At 39.5% G+C, this 14,805-nt stretch overlaps 1 protein-coding gene across 1 annotated transcript in view; it reads right to left on the reverse strand.

The window, feature by feature from the left end:
- Positions 1–8,994: 8,994 nt before the first annotated feature.
- LOC116267077 (uncharacterized) overlaps positions 8,995–14,805 on the reverse strand; it is a 49,216-nt gene continuing 43,405 nt past the window's right edge. Inside the window, exons 13-14 of the mRNA XM_031648637.2 lie at positions 9,791–9,860; positions 8,995–9,711 (exon numbers count right to left, since the gene is read on the reverse strand). Coding sequence (XP_031504497.1) covers positions 9,223–9,711; positions 9,791–9,860 — 559 coding nt within the window. The 3' untranslated portion in view covers positions 8,995–9,222. The remainder of the gene's footprint in view (positions 9,712–9,790; positions 9,861–14,805) is intronic.

A 14,805-nucleotide genomic window follows, 5' to 3' on the forward strand; every position in this document is an offset into this window, starting at 1 on the left:
ATGACGTTTTTCATGTTTTCATGCTTCGAAAGTACGTACCAGATCCGACACATGTGATTAATTTTCAAGGTATTCAGGTGCAAGATGATCTGACAATGGAAGAAAAACCTATTAGAATTGTGGATCGAAGAGAGCAAGTGCTTCGCACAAAGAGAATCCCTTTAGTGAAGGTGGAATGGCAGTACCATGGATTGAAGGAGAGCACATGGGAACATGAGGAGGACGTGCAGAAGAGATATCCGCACTTGTTCTTGCATTGAGGTATGATCTAATTTCGAGGACAAATTTTTTTTTTTTAAAAGGGTAGGAAGTAACGCGCGGCGTTTGGGGCATCGGGTCGGGTCCAGATCCGAACCCGAACCCAAGCTCGTGAGGAGCCCGACGCGATGGCCCTTCTCCCTCGCGTCTCCCTTTTCTTCCTCATCGCCTTCTTGCTTCCGTGTCGCCCGTGTGAGACCAGGAGGAGGACGAGGGAGCAGTGGCGACGCTTGAGCCGGCGGAGGAAGGAACGGCGGCGGCGGCGGCGGCGTCGGCAGTTGGGTAAGCCCTCAACCTCTCCCTAACTCTTCCTTCTTCCATCTTCCTTCTTCTCCTCCTCCCTCTCCCACTGTCACTCGTCTCCCTCTCCCACTGAACGACTCTCTCCTCTCCACCGAACGACTCTCTTCACTCTCCACCGTCTCTCTCTTCTCTCCCGTCCTCTCCCCTCACTGCCTTCTTTTCCCCTTTTGACCGAACCCCCTCCCCTATCAGTCCCCCTCCGTTTTTTTTCTCTCTTTCTCCCTCTATTCGACCTCTCTCTCTCTGTCCACGCTTCACGCTCTCTCCCCATTTTCTGCTTGTTTTCTATTTTCCCAATGAAGCACTTTCTCTCACTGATTTTTCACTATTCTATCACTGTTGGATCCGATTTCAGCTTGGGGATTTGTCCTCCCCCTCGTAACAGCAGTTAGAGAAGGCCTTGGTAGTGGCGGCATTGGAGGATCTTAGCCGTTTGGGGACCACTTGGACGCGTGAGGTGGCTGCCGGTAGGATTACAGCAGTTTAGACCTTCAATCGGGGTGAGCAAGGCGAAATTGAACCTATTTTATGATATATTTTTCTTTGGAACGCGTATAATTATTGTTTGAGCATGCTAGAGCTTAGAATTGATTATTTGGAACACATGTTAGTGATTTCGTTTTTGGGGGAAAGCCTGCGATTATGTTGGGAAGCGAAGATTCATATTTTGGATGATCATTTAAGCATGATGGATTAATTTTCGAAGCATTAGGAGAAACATGGTAGAGTTTGTGATGTTGTGGGGAAGATTTAGGACCGTTTTAGTGAGCTTGTAGCACACGTTTTTGTGAACGGGTGCATCTTGGAGTTAAATAGGGATAATGTACATAAGTTGGATGTACCTGTGGGGTAGACGCCTTGATTTAAGAGAAAGAGAGTTTTGAGAAAGGCGTTAGTGATAGACGGATTGATGGCTTTGAGTTTTGGCATCTTTTGGCACGGCTAGAAGTTGGGAAGTGACCTATTGGAGAACTTGTGGGTTGACACTACCCATCGACACCCTCTTGAGGCGATGACACGTGCCTCAATGACTTCGTTTTGTTTTTGTTTGAATTGTTGAGGTATGTAGTAGGAATCTTATCTTGTGTTTGTGTCTGCAGGTACACCGGGTACGTCCCGTCGACCTTGAGCTACCGGATTCGAATGTGTGTTCCTCAATGAAGATTCTTGTGAACGCGCCACATGTATGGCGACATTCCAGGCAAATCCCTGCCTGAGCAAGTGAATGAATGTGTGTTCCTAGGATCATGGGATCTTAGGATTTGTGATATGAATTGATTGAGTGTTCCGTGAATGAATATGTGTATGCATGTACATAAATTGATATATGATATGAATTGTTTTGAAAAGCTTATAGTAATTGTTTTGATAATGTTACGCATTTTCATGTGCATGTTAGAATTGATAACTGTTTAGGACAGATGAGGCGGGGTATCGAGTCGAGTGTCTCCTTGACCCCAATTGTGCATTAGAAAACATCCTAGAATGATAACTGCATAGGACAGCTACGAGCACACCACAGATTGAGACTACTCTCTGTAGTTTGGCTAAGTTTTCAAAGATGTGATTGTATGATGATGAATGTGAATGTTATGTTTATTGAATACCCATTGCCGCGGGCAATGATACAAATGTTTGCACAGTGGGTAGTTGTACCCATATTGTTATGACGGCTAGCCAAAACTGTTGTGGTTATGTGTAACCCTTGTGTGGAGGCAATTGGAGGTGTGGGTTCACTCGTGAAGTGAACCAACCTTAGGAGCTAGCCAGTTAAATGTATTTGTGCAAGTATAAGTATAAGAATGAAAGAATAAGAGATGAGAGGCCAGTAGGATGTGACTATGTGTATGGGAGTTGTCCCGCTTTCGCCACTGGTCTCGCCTGTTCGGAGCGCAGGCGGTGCAAGGCCCCAGGGTACTGTTGTGTGATGTGCTTGGAGCGTAGGCTCCCCCCTTCCCAACCTGGGTGTCCTAGGGAAGGCTGAGTATCTCTCCTTGGAATTCACACATCCATGGATGAGTGCTCTACCACTGTAGCGGATAGATGGATCCATACTGTTATGGGCCACCACAGGGGTTGTCTCTCGGCTGTGGGCCGCCCGCGGTGTGCACGTGCCTGTGTTTGCACCCACAGGAACTGTAAATTCACTGATGGTAATAAAACTGAAATGTATGTGATTGAAATGTATAGGATTGTTGTGCATGTGACTGTTGTGCTTATGAATGCAAGTGACATGTTGATGATGCCTTGCATGTGATTGAAATCATGTTATTGTAGCCATTGAGTGGCATTTGCATGTCGTGTCTTGACACGACATAGTGATAGATTGTTCTGATGTTTGTTTGTGTACTGAGCCCGACCTAAGAGGGCTTGGACTTTTCCTGGCTTGTTGCCATACTGTGAAGGCTAAGCCTTCAGTTGTTTTTTTTTTTTCAGATTTTGGTGTACCCGGGGCAGCAGGCTACACTCATGTCCTACTGGGGAGGTTTTGGGTTTTGTTTTGTTTTTGTAGTGCCAGCACGTCGGGTTTTGGTTTTACTGATGCTTTGTTCTTGATTAGGCATCGATGTTGTGATTTTGGGGCATTTTTGTCAAATGTTCAATTGAATTGAAATGCTATATAATGGAAAGCTTGCCCCATTGTTTTGAATTGCTTGGCTCATTCTTTTTTGAACTATTGTGTAGTCACACCTCGATGTTGGATGTTAGAAAAAAAAAATGTTTGAGTGTCAAAAAGGTCAGGGTGTGACTTATATAGACTTCAAAGTCAATTGAAAGTATATATTGAAGACATGAAAGTACTGAAATATTTTCATATTTAAAAATATTTAAAATCTTTAACTGAGCTTTCTGAAATGAAGTACAAACAACTTCAATATGATCAACCTGCTATACTATACTATGAATGCTATATTTTAACCATTTGAATTTCAATTCATGCAAATTAATACTTGTTAGATGGTTTGTCATGCATTCTCTCTGACAAATACATAAACATTACATTACATTTTGATCATCATATGTTTTTTGATAAACGTCAAAAAGTGACGCTTCAACAAATATGCAACACAAACATTATACTATCCCTAGCTCGAAAAACATTAACAAATGATCCAGTGCACTAGCCAATGACGAAACATGCTATATCATATCTAAAGAAAATGCTATAGTTAAAGTAGTTCAAGAATATTCTAAATCTGAAGTTCGAACAATTTATCAATTACTTAGTGGGTGGGCAAAAGGCTAACGGACGGAATGCATTAAAAGACCACCAATCCATGTAATAATTTATCATATAGGAGAATTATAAATGTACGAAGTATTTTGCTGGAATCTCGCCGGCAAGTGCCAAAATTTGACAAAAATTAGGGATTTTGTGCATGTAAGGAATTTTCATGCAATCAATACATGAATTAGACAGCACTAAGCTCGTGAAAGATAACTACAATGTTTCTTGCCCAACCCCACCAAAAAACAGCAAAATCTCGAAAAAAAAAGTGAGTACATGCCCTAAAAAAATAATATACCCTAAAATCTGTTTGGGCCAATTTACTTAAAGAATTTACTAGAAGCTGTTTGGAAGCCAAAAATCAAAGGAAAAACTAAAATCTACAATAAGCATTAGTGGGAGAAAGATGGAGAAAAAAGGAGAAGGAGGAGGAAGAAGAAAGAGGAAGAAAGGCTTGGGCGGACTTAAAAGTCACGTAAGCTTTTACCAAAGTGTGGCAAATGTCAGTAAAGGTATAAGTTAAAAGTGCCAGTGAAAGACGTGTGAAATTTTACCAATGCATGCTGAACATTGCTTTGACTGACATCCAAACACAATGCACCGATGAAAGGGCTCTAGATGTCGGTAATCTTTCCCTGGTAAAAATGAACTTTGACTAACATAAACACGTTGGTGAAAGCCAATGTTTATAGATGCCATCCTCCAAATGTTTTCGGCTATCGGAGAAAAAGAACTTTCACCAACATCTACTCCCAAACACGTTGGTGACGACTGATGTTAATCAACGCAAGTTTTCAAACATTGGTGAAAGTCTATGTAATACTTTAGAAGATTAGTGTCATATTGAAGATTATGAGAGATCTTCAAACACATATAAAGAGGGTGGTTAAAATGGTTGGTTGTTATGATTCATAGCCTTTTTCAAATTGGAATCAAAATTGTGGGGGATGGGTTGGGATCCATCGAACTATTTGCCTGAACCCAAGAGTTGGTCAGGTTGTTACAGTGGTATCAGAGCACAATTCAATAATCGGGCATAGGGTCTCACACATATAGATGTGTGTCTTGAGGGGGTAGACTGTAACATTCCAAATGTTTAGTTTCATATTGAAGATTATTAGAGATATTTAAAGGCTTATAAAGAGGGTTGTTAAAGTGGTAGGTTGTTGGTTGTCATAGTTCTTAGTCTTATTTAGGCTAAACCAAAACTGCTAGAGGATGGGTTTGGGTTCGTCGAACCAGGTGCTCAAATTCTGAAGTGAGTTCGGTCATTACAGTCAATCTTCATCGACACTTCATGTTGTATGTTGGTAAAAACAGACTTTAACTAACAGTAAACTGTCCAAGCATGGGTAATTCTATGTACTTTTGTAGTGAGATGTAGTATTTCCTCTAGTGCATCTATTGATTATGTTGGCACTAACTTTACCAGTTGCACAAAAAGTGTTGAGAGAACATTTTTAGCTATGAACATTATTAAAACTTGGTTTCGCAACAACATGATAGATGAGTAGATCAATGAAGTTGGTTACTTACATTGAGAAAGACACATTTGACATTATCAATATTAAAACAATCATGCACTGTTTTCAGAACATGTAAAGTAGATAGGGCCAATTTTTTTATTTTGTTCATGACTATAGTTTTATGATTTGCTTTTTGGAGGTCAATTGTAAATTTGTTCTTATCTATAGTCATTTGATTTGCTTTTTAGAGTGGCCAATTATAAATTTGTCCATAATTATTCGTAACTGTTTTATTTTTTAAATTTGCAAATCTTCTTATGTACCATGTATTAGTGCCCCTTAGCAAAAGATTTCTGGCTCCACTGTTGGTCATTAGTCACCTGACACTCAGTTTGGTAAGAGGGTGAGCATGCTAGACAACAATGGCTGGACGTGCCGCATACTATTGCAGACTGTCGTCATCGGATGGGGCAGCGAGGGTCCCTGGAATCTTTGACCCTTAGTATCTAGTGTTGGTCGAAGGCTCGATCAACCATTGTCAGATAGTAAGGGTCGAGAGGATCTCAACCCTCGCTGTGCAGCGAAGGTTAAGCAATCTGCCATTGTTGGGTGGCAAAGGTCAGGAAGTCGCCATCCTGACCCTCACTATCCAACGGAGGTCGACCAATAGTCGTTGTCACCCCTCGTTCGAAAGGAGCGATGCTGATTTTTTTTAAAAAAAAACTTAAATCTGAATTGAGGGTTAAAATGATAAATTGTTCAGATACTTTATTAATTTTTTAATGTCAAGGAGCTGTCTTGAATGTCTTGGGAAAGATAGGGACCTATTTGCTGTAATGCAAAATTTCAGGGCCCATTTGTTATTGGCCCTTAAGGTTGATCGTTGAGCCAATACATGTATTAGTTGGTTTATGTTCGAAAATTCCCTTTGCAAACTTTATGCACTCGGTTCAATTTTCATGGCGCTGTTCCTCTAGATCAAGCTCAAATGTGTAATTGACCCAACCCCTAGCCCCTAGCACATTTTTGGACCCTCGATTTAAGGTTGCACAATAGGTTAGCCTAGCCCAGCAACCCTATCCAACCATCATAAAATTAAAAATATAAGTAAATTTAATTGAAAAATCATATATAAACATTGGATAGAGTCAGTCTGCTCGTGTCCGGCTCGACCTGGCCTGATTTTTGGGCCAGCTCGAGAGCCAAAATTATGGTGCGAGTCCAGCCCATCTTGAGCTGGGTATCCGATGAGTGTTTTGTCTGGTGTCCACTCTTACCATAGAGGCAAGGAACGAGAGCAGGAGCTTCGGCTCTCCTGGGGCATCGTACTCTTTCATGGGAAAGCAAAATATCATGTTTAGCTTGGCTTGGTTTGAACTTAGTCAAGTGCCAGACTTGTTCAATGAAGTCAAAGTAGACTAGGTGTAAAACAGAAACTCATCTTGAGCTTGAGTCGAGATTCATTCAGCACTTCTTAAGCCAAGAGCGGATCTTTATGTAGGTTTGTATCAACATCTGCCCATACAGTCCCACAAAATCTATGTACTTACATACTGGTGACTCTAACAATTTGCTTATTTGTATATTGGTGCCCCTCAATCAGTACTTATTTCCATATGGTGCCCCTCATTCATTTTATTATTATGTATTAGAGGGGTCTAAATTTTTTAAACTAGTGCTTCCTAGGCAATCCCAATAGAGTTTTTATTTGTATAATCTGAAGTCAGGGAGGTACACTGACCTGTCCTCAAGAGGGTAATTCTAAGCTTATGAAGTATGGATATGTAGGAAAATAAAAAAAAATAGTAAGTAAAGGAAATACAAGAGCAATGTAAAACGAATGAAAGCAATCACAATCGTACTCATTCAGATCACGCCACCGAAAAGCAAAGCAATATCCTTTAACAAAATAAAAGAAATCTTCCCAAAAGAACGATCAAGAAAAAAGCAATAGTTATGTTGATTAGAACAAAATTACTAAATAACTTCCCAACGTTGCATGAAAAAGAAGAATCATAAATATGAAAACAAGGAGAACCCTATATCTAAATGCATCATGTCATGGGCTAGAGTTTTGATCACTGTCATTAAAATAGACCAGGATTGGCATATTCAAATTGAGTTGGTGGCAAATTGATTCGATTTTGTGCTTGATTTAAGAGTGTCATGCATTGGCTTTTAACTTTGTTTTTAATATTTTAAGAAGTTTGTTATTTTTAGTTATTTTGCATTTTTTTTTATGTTTACCATGAAATGATTTAGCAATTCCCAACCGATCAGCCGGATCGACAGCCTCGGCGATCCGGCTCCTGAATAGATTTCGACAACGGTGTTGGTTTTAATATGGACCATACTCCAGCCGCTCCCGGCAAACTCCTCCTTCGGGAAAAATACTTCAACATGGAACTCAGGCCCTCCATACTTGGACCCAACGAGTTCACAGCTGATGGGTCCAAGTCCAACCCACATAAGCAACACTTCCACTCCCTGCAGCTCGCCGATCCAAGTCGCAAGTTATCCGAATCAGCTAAGAGCATTCATTTACTAGGTCATGAGTTAGGAACCACCGAGTCAACTGGGATCGTTGGCTAATTATATGCTCTTGTCACTTATTGCTGAATACTGAAATTTGATTTTTTTTGAAATGCAAAATATCACAAACTTAATTAGAATATGCACAAATACTTATATTACATGTTATTCAGTCTTGATTGATGAATAAATCAAACATGAAACCCTGGCAGACTTACCTTCTTCATCAATTTATAGAAAAAAAAATGCACTATAAAAAACTTATGATCTAACCCAACAATACATGTAATACAGGGTAAAATCACATGGCGAAACAAGCTGTCTATGGCCTTAAGCAGAAGAACTATCTAGTTTCACAAAAGGGGCTATTAGCCACAGTCAAACCATGCAACCAAGTTCCTACCCAAAGGAAGCATTTGGAAGCAAAGGCCGAATGAGTTTGCACAGAGTTAGACCGACGGACTCAAAGAGTAATTAATGAGTATGGGCAGTTGATTAATGCACAGAAAGTCGGAAGGTAGTAGGAGGTAACGACTCATGACTAACAATGGACTAGATTCGAGTTGGATGTACCTTTTACCATGTTTGATTTGTTAAATATTCATATATTCATATTCGAAAAAAAAAGTCCACACATATCTGAATTCAACTTTTAAATTCACAACTGAATCATGTCCAAATCCGAACTTAAATTGGCACCTGAATATGTATCTGACATTCAATTGGGACGTTACAGACTGAGGCTAGACAACTGAAATTCCTATTGGCTTTGGAATTGTGGGAGGCCTCCTCCAGGTTCATCCTTTAACCTTATATTGAACAGGAAATAATACAAGTTATAGAAAAAGATTGAAGAGACCCAAAATTTTTATAGAAACATCTTCAAACCTCTGTCTGGAAAGCTGCTTATCGTAACCGGTCGTGAAAAAGCCCCAGTAACCCAGCCTGCCATTGTTATAGGGTCGGCGGCTTTTTATCTGTTAAAATATTTGTTTTAATTCATATCTAAAAGCGACCTAGTGTCAATGTTCAAAACAAAATCCAAATTGATTCCTCAATAGGATGTTAATTTTTTTTTTTTCATATGCAACTTATTTAAAGCAGTTTTGTTATCTATAATCTGAATCTAATCCACTGGCATACCTGTTTGCAACACGCTTGGTTTCTTCTTTCGTTGTGATAAGCTTTGTGAACTCCGACAAAAAATGGCACAGCGAATTTATTTGGGTTTGTTTACCAGCGCTAACTAGCTGCATTTCTCAAATGCATAAGCCAGTACAAAGATTCTTCCCATGAGGAATTATGACTCGGTATCGACGAATAAAGTGCCGAATGGATCAAGACATACAGTTTTCAAGAATATAAACAATAAGCATTAACAGGACATTCGTTACAAAGTAAAGCAAAGAAACCCCATTTTGCAAATGAAGCCCATCACCTTGCTAACCAAGACGCTGACAGGATCTTCCCGACCTTCCGTTTGGCAAAAATGAGGAGAGCAGGGCCAACCAATGGCCATGTGGTGGTTAAGGCAATATACAGAAGAATCCATGTCGATACCTTATGTCTTCGTGAAAGCTGACGTATGCTATTCGTTATAGGAGAACATAAAGCCTGAAAGTTCACGTTCTGAAGTTGGCCAGAATCTGACGGGTCTTCACTTTTAGGAACAACTCCGGATTCTGTGTGTTCACACATAGATGAACCTGCAACAGCTTCAGAATCTGAGGGACCTTCACTTCTAGGAACAGATTCAACAGATGTCTGAATTTCTGGAATATGATCAGGTTCGCAAATTCTCTCTTTGTCATCGGCAGTGGCTTCATTGCCCAAAGCCATTAGCATTCCATCATCCATAACATTTACGTATGGTCCTTTGTCAATTGATGAATCAAGATAGCCATGCAACCCAGATCTTTCACTCTGCAACATAAACAATCTTGATTACCGGCCTGAAGAACCATATGATAAAAGAATATGAATCAGTGATTAGATCAACTACCTTCTTTTTCCTATGCATGAAAGGGCTAGCATGCAAAGCAGAGAGGTATTCGGCCACTGCCCCCACCCACCTGAATACAGGAGAAGGCATATATGGTTATTGTAGAAAAACAAAGACACGAATCATTTAAAACATGGAGTTTACAAGCATAAGCCAATCAAAAAATATGCAACAGCTTAACTCTAGCATGCACGTTACCAAATGAAGGTTTTTTTTTTCCCAATAATCCCATACATTAAAGAATGGATGAATTAAAAAACTGATATCAAACAAAAAACTGGATATGCAATTAAACGAAATGCAATTAAACGAAACTAAGATGAAATCAAACCAAATTTATACTAGGAACCTCTGTTGCATGGACACTTCAAAAAAGATGGAAGTGTTGGTATCAGCCATATCTGACACTGACACCGACATCTACACACCTTGAACGGCTGGGACATACCATTGTTTAAACATAAAGTGTCCAAAAAATAGACACGTGTGTTCCCTTTTCGCTCTTTTTTTCCCTTCTTCATTTCCCTTTTAAGTTGACTCCAACACCTCTCTCTCTCCCTCTCTCTCTCTCTGTTCTATTTCTCCCTTTTTAGGACATCCCTTTCTTTCTTCTTTGAAAAGGAAGAGTCCTTCTTTCAGCTTTAAAAGACAGCCTCCTAAAAAGACAAACTCCTAAAAGGTCGACAAGATCTGTCCTTTAATTTTTTTTTTTTTAAATATTTTATTTAACTACATTTTAAAATAACTACTACAGAATATATATACAAACAAAAACCAAATAAAGTTATTAAACAATAATTGATTATATAACATATTTAGATGATGATTTCTCCTCTCTCTATCACTCTTTATATATATATATATCTGTGTGTGTGTGCGTTGTAAGATTTTGATATCTAATACCAAACCATTGAATGAAGTTAGATGCAAGAGGAGGAAGAGAAAAGTGGGCTGCACGTCCAAGCAAGAGAGAGATGAAAGAGAGCAGCAACAACTGATGTCTGCCTCTTGTTATCATTATATACTAATCACGATTTAGGTACATCATAAAATACACAAAATAACATTAAGATTTACAAGTATGCCACCGCCCATGATGTGTTGGGCGTGTGAATCAAATGGGTCGGGTCTGGGTTACCCGATCCATATTGTACAAACTTAACAGCCCCCCTCAAATTGTGCATGAGGTTTGATCATGCGCAACTTGTTCTTCAATTCCCAGAAATGAGAAATGGTGCCCTGTGAGTCCCTTGGGAAAAAGATCAACCACTTGTTCAAACGTGGATATATAAGTGGGAACAATCTCGTCTTCCGCAACCTTTTGATGAATAAAATGTTGATCAATCTCTATATGCTTAGTGCGAGTATGTAGAACATGATTGAAGACAATCTTGATCGCGCTTTGGTTGTCACAAAATAGAGATGACTGAGCAATGGGAAGAGAAACTTTCCCAAGCAGATGATGTAACCATGAAGCTTCAGTTGTGCCTGCAGCCATTGCCCTATATTCTGCTTCAGTACTAGATCTGACAACTACACGCTGTTTCCTGCTACTCCAACAAATAAGATTGGAATGAAGAAAGAGACAATAATCGGAAATTGATCGTCTATCATCTGGATCACCTGCCCAATCTGCATCAGTATAAGTGGAAATGTTGTGGCCATGAAAACAGTTGATTGTCTTGTGTAGATGAGTCCATCCCCAAGAGTAGCCTTAAGATAACGCAAAATACGTTTGGTAGCATCCATAGTGCATAAACTGAAAGACTTGATTCACAACATATACTATGTCTGGGCATGTAAAAGTGAGATATTGCAACATGCCAACTATACTCCAATAGAAACTAGGATTTGGGTAGGCATTACTCCCATCAGAGACATTTAATTTTGTGTTAAAAACACTAGGTGTATTTATAGGCTTGCAACTTGTCATACCTGCCATATCCAAAATATCAAGAGTGTATTTATGCTCTGTAAAAGTTAATGTGTCACTTTTTCTATTAAGCTCAACAACCAAGAAATACCGTAGTTCGCCGAGATCCTTCATCTTGAATTCTTGTTGTAATACCTCCTTAACATGGGATATATGACATGAAGAGTTTCCAATAAGAACTATGTTATCTACATATATGAGTAGCCAAGTGGTAACTTCACCTGAATGATAGATGAATAAGGAATGATCAAGTGAACTTCTGAGGAAACCAACCTGTTGTATATGGAGGAAAAATCTATCGAACCATGAACGAGATGCTTGCTTAAGCTCATACAACGACTTTTGTAATTTGCACACCCATTTGGTTGGATCATTGGAAGCATATCCCGGAGGTTGTTCCATATAAACTTCTTCCTTTAGAAAGCCATGAAGAAAAACATTTTTAACATCTAACTGATATAAATTCCAACCATATGAGACGGCAAGAGAGATGATAACCCAGATCGTTCCCATCTTGATGACTGGACTAAAAGTCTCATCATAATCTTCCCCGTACTGCTGAGTGAAGCCTCTAGCCACAAGTCGAGCCTTGTATCTATCAATGCTTCCATCAGGTATATACTTGAGTTTGTAAACCCATTTTGAGCCCACTACATTCTTACCATCTGGACGAGGAACAATCTCACATGTTTGACATTCATTTAAGGCAGCCATTTCTTCATTCATGGCCTCGATCCAATGTTTGCTTTTGCACGCTTGCTCATAGCATTTTGACTTCATCTTTTTGTTCAATTCTGTCATGAAGAGCTAAAAATCCAAAGAGAAATGATCATAACTTACCCATCTATCAATATGGTGCCGCACACGTTCTGACCTATGTGGACAAGTAGTGGCAGTTTCTGGATCAGCAGGAACTGATCATCGATTATACACCACTCCTGAAAACCGATTAGGTGAAGTCATGCTCATGTTGTTGGTCTGAGTAGATGAAGGTATGCTGTCCATCTGAGTGTTTGTGGCTGTCTCAAGCTCATCAATAGTTCTGTGAGTTTGTGCTTGGTGTATATCGGCTCCTTGGTCTAATATTTTCGCATTCAGCCATGAGTCATATACATCATTTCTAACATTACGTGTTGCATGTGGCTCCTTTAAATCCTTCAACCTGAGCTCATCAAAAACAACATGTCGTGAAATATGCACACGTCCAGTCTTTGGATTGTAGCAGCGACAGCCTTTATAATTTTCTATATAACCCACAAATCTACATATGACAGCTCGATCTTGAAACTTATTTCTCAAAGAAACATCAACATGAACATAACAGATGCATCCAAAAGCACGCAGCTCATCATAATTTGGTTGTTCTTGATGTAAAATAAAGAATTGAGATTTTCCTTCAAGCATGCATAGTGGCAGTCGATTAATAACATGAACAAAAGTATGGATAGCTTTAGTCCATAAAGTCATGGGCACATCAGTGTTATGCATCATACTGAGAGCACTTTCAACTATATGCCTATGTTTTCTTTCAACAATACCACTCTGTTGTGGTGTGTGTAGATAGGAAATCTGTCTAGTGATCCCACGATTTAGTAAGTACTCAGTAAATTCACTTGAAATGAACTCACCACCACCATCACATTGGAAATGCACGATATTACAAGAGTATTTGTTTTGGACCAAGGCGTGGAATTGAGTGAACAAGAGGAAAACTTCTGATTTGCTTTTCATGAAGTGAATCCAAGTGTAACGAGAATAAGAATAAATGAAAACAACATAATATTTACTCCCAGAAGAAGAAGAAATAGGAGCAGACCACAAAACAGCAGAACAAATGGATAAATGGTGTCAAATAACTTCGAAGCTCGCTTATTTATTGATTGAAAAGGAAGAGCATAGCTCTTAAAAATATGACAACTTGAGCACACGCTAGACTCACTGACAGGACTTAGATTGGACTTTTGTAATAGCCCGTCTGTAACAAGACTTTGAATGAAAGACCGACTACAATGTGCTAAACGAACGTGCCAAAGAGATGACATATCATACTCTGTGATATTGACTTCACTATGACTGGGAAATGATGAATCTGAAACACAAGACTTAGACACTTTTGGAGCTTCTTCAATGATGTATATGTCTCATTTGCGAACACACTCAGCGAATGTCTTCTTGGTTCGATCATCCTTAACATAAACAGAAGAAGGAGTAAACTCAACAGATGAATGAGTATCATCAATAAGCTTTGACACAGAAATGATATTTTTCTTGACATTTGGAACAACAAGAACATTCATTAAGGGCATTGAGGAATGAACCATGGATAAGTATGAATTTCTAATATGTGATATTTTGTGATGGGAACCATCTCCTGTGACGACTGAGCCTTTAGCTAAATAAGGGAGAGCACTAGAAAGCTTACCCGCGTCACCCATTACATGAGCTGCAGCACCAGAATCCACATACAATTGTCCTTCTCATTTTGCTTGAGATTGACTTTAGACAACGCTGTCATTAAAATCTGTTGCACATCAGGGGAAATGTTCGATGCCACAGTTGTGTTCGAAACAAATGACCCTGTTGCCTTATTGTCACGTCTGACCTGTTTTCTCTTGTTTTGAGGGTTATGCCAACATTCTGACTTCACATGACCTCTCTTATTGCAATAAAAACAAGTAGGTATCCTTCGTGGTACATTTGCCTGTGCATTTGTGTTAGGTGTAGGAAGGATACCTCTCCCCATCCATGCCTGTGAGTTCCAAACTCTTGGACGACTTCCTTGTAAAGCATGGGTCCCAGTGATCAATACATTGTAACTGCTGGAATGAACTAATTCATGTCGCTGCACACAACTCGCTTCATGCTGAATCAATTTTGCTTTCAGGTCTTCAAAAGAGGGAAGAACATGCAATACCTCTAGAGCAATGCAGAAAACATCAAATTCTGGCCCCAATCCACTCCAAGTCTGTTGTACCTTGTTCTTGTCGCTGACTGGATGCCCTATGATGACAAACTGATCGCTGACATTTTTTATCTCATGTATATAATCCAAGACTGAACGTGTGCCTCACTTGATATCCTG

The sequence above is a fragment of the Nymphaea colorata genome, chromosome 13 (genome assembly GCF_008831285.2).
Source record: "Nymphaea colorata isolate Beijing-Zhang1983 chromosome 13, ASM883128v2, whole genome shotgun sequence".
Taxonomy (NCBI): Eukaryota; Viridiplantae; Streptophyta; class Magnoliopsida; order Nymphaeales; family Nymphaeaceae; genus Nymphaea; species Nymphaea colorata.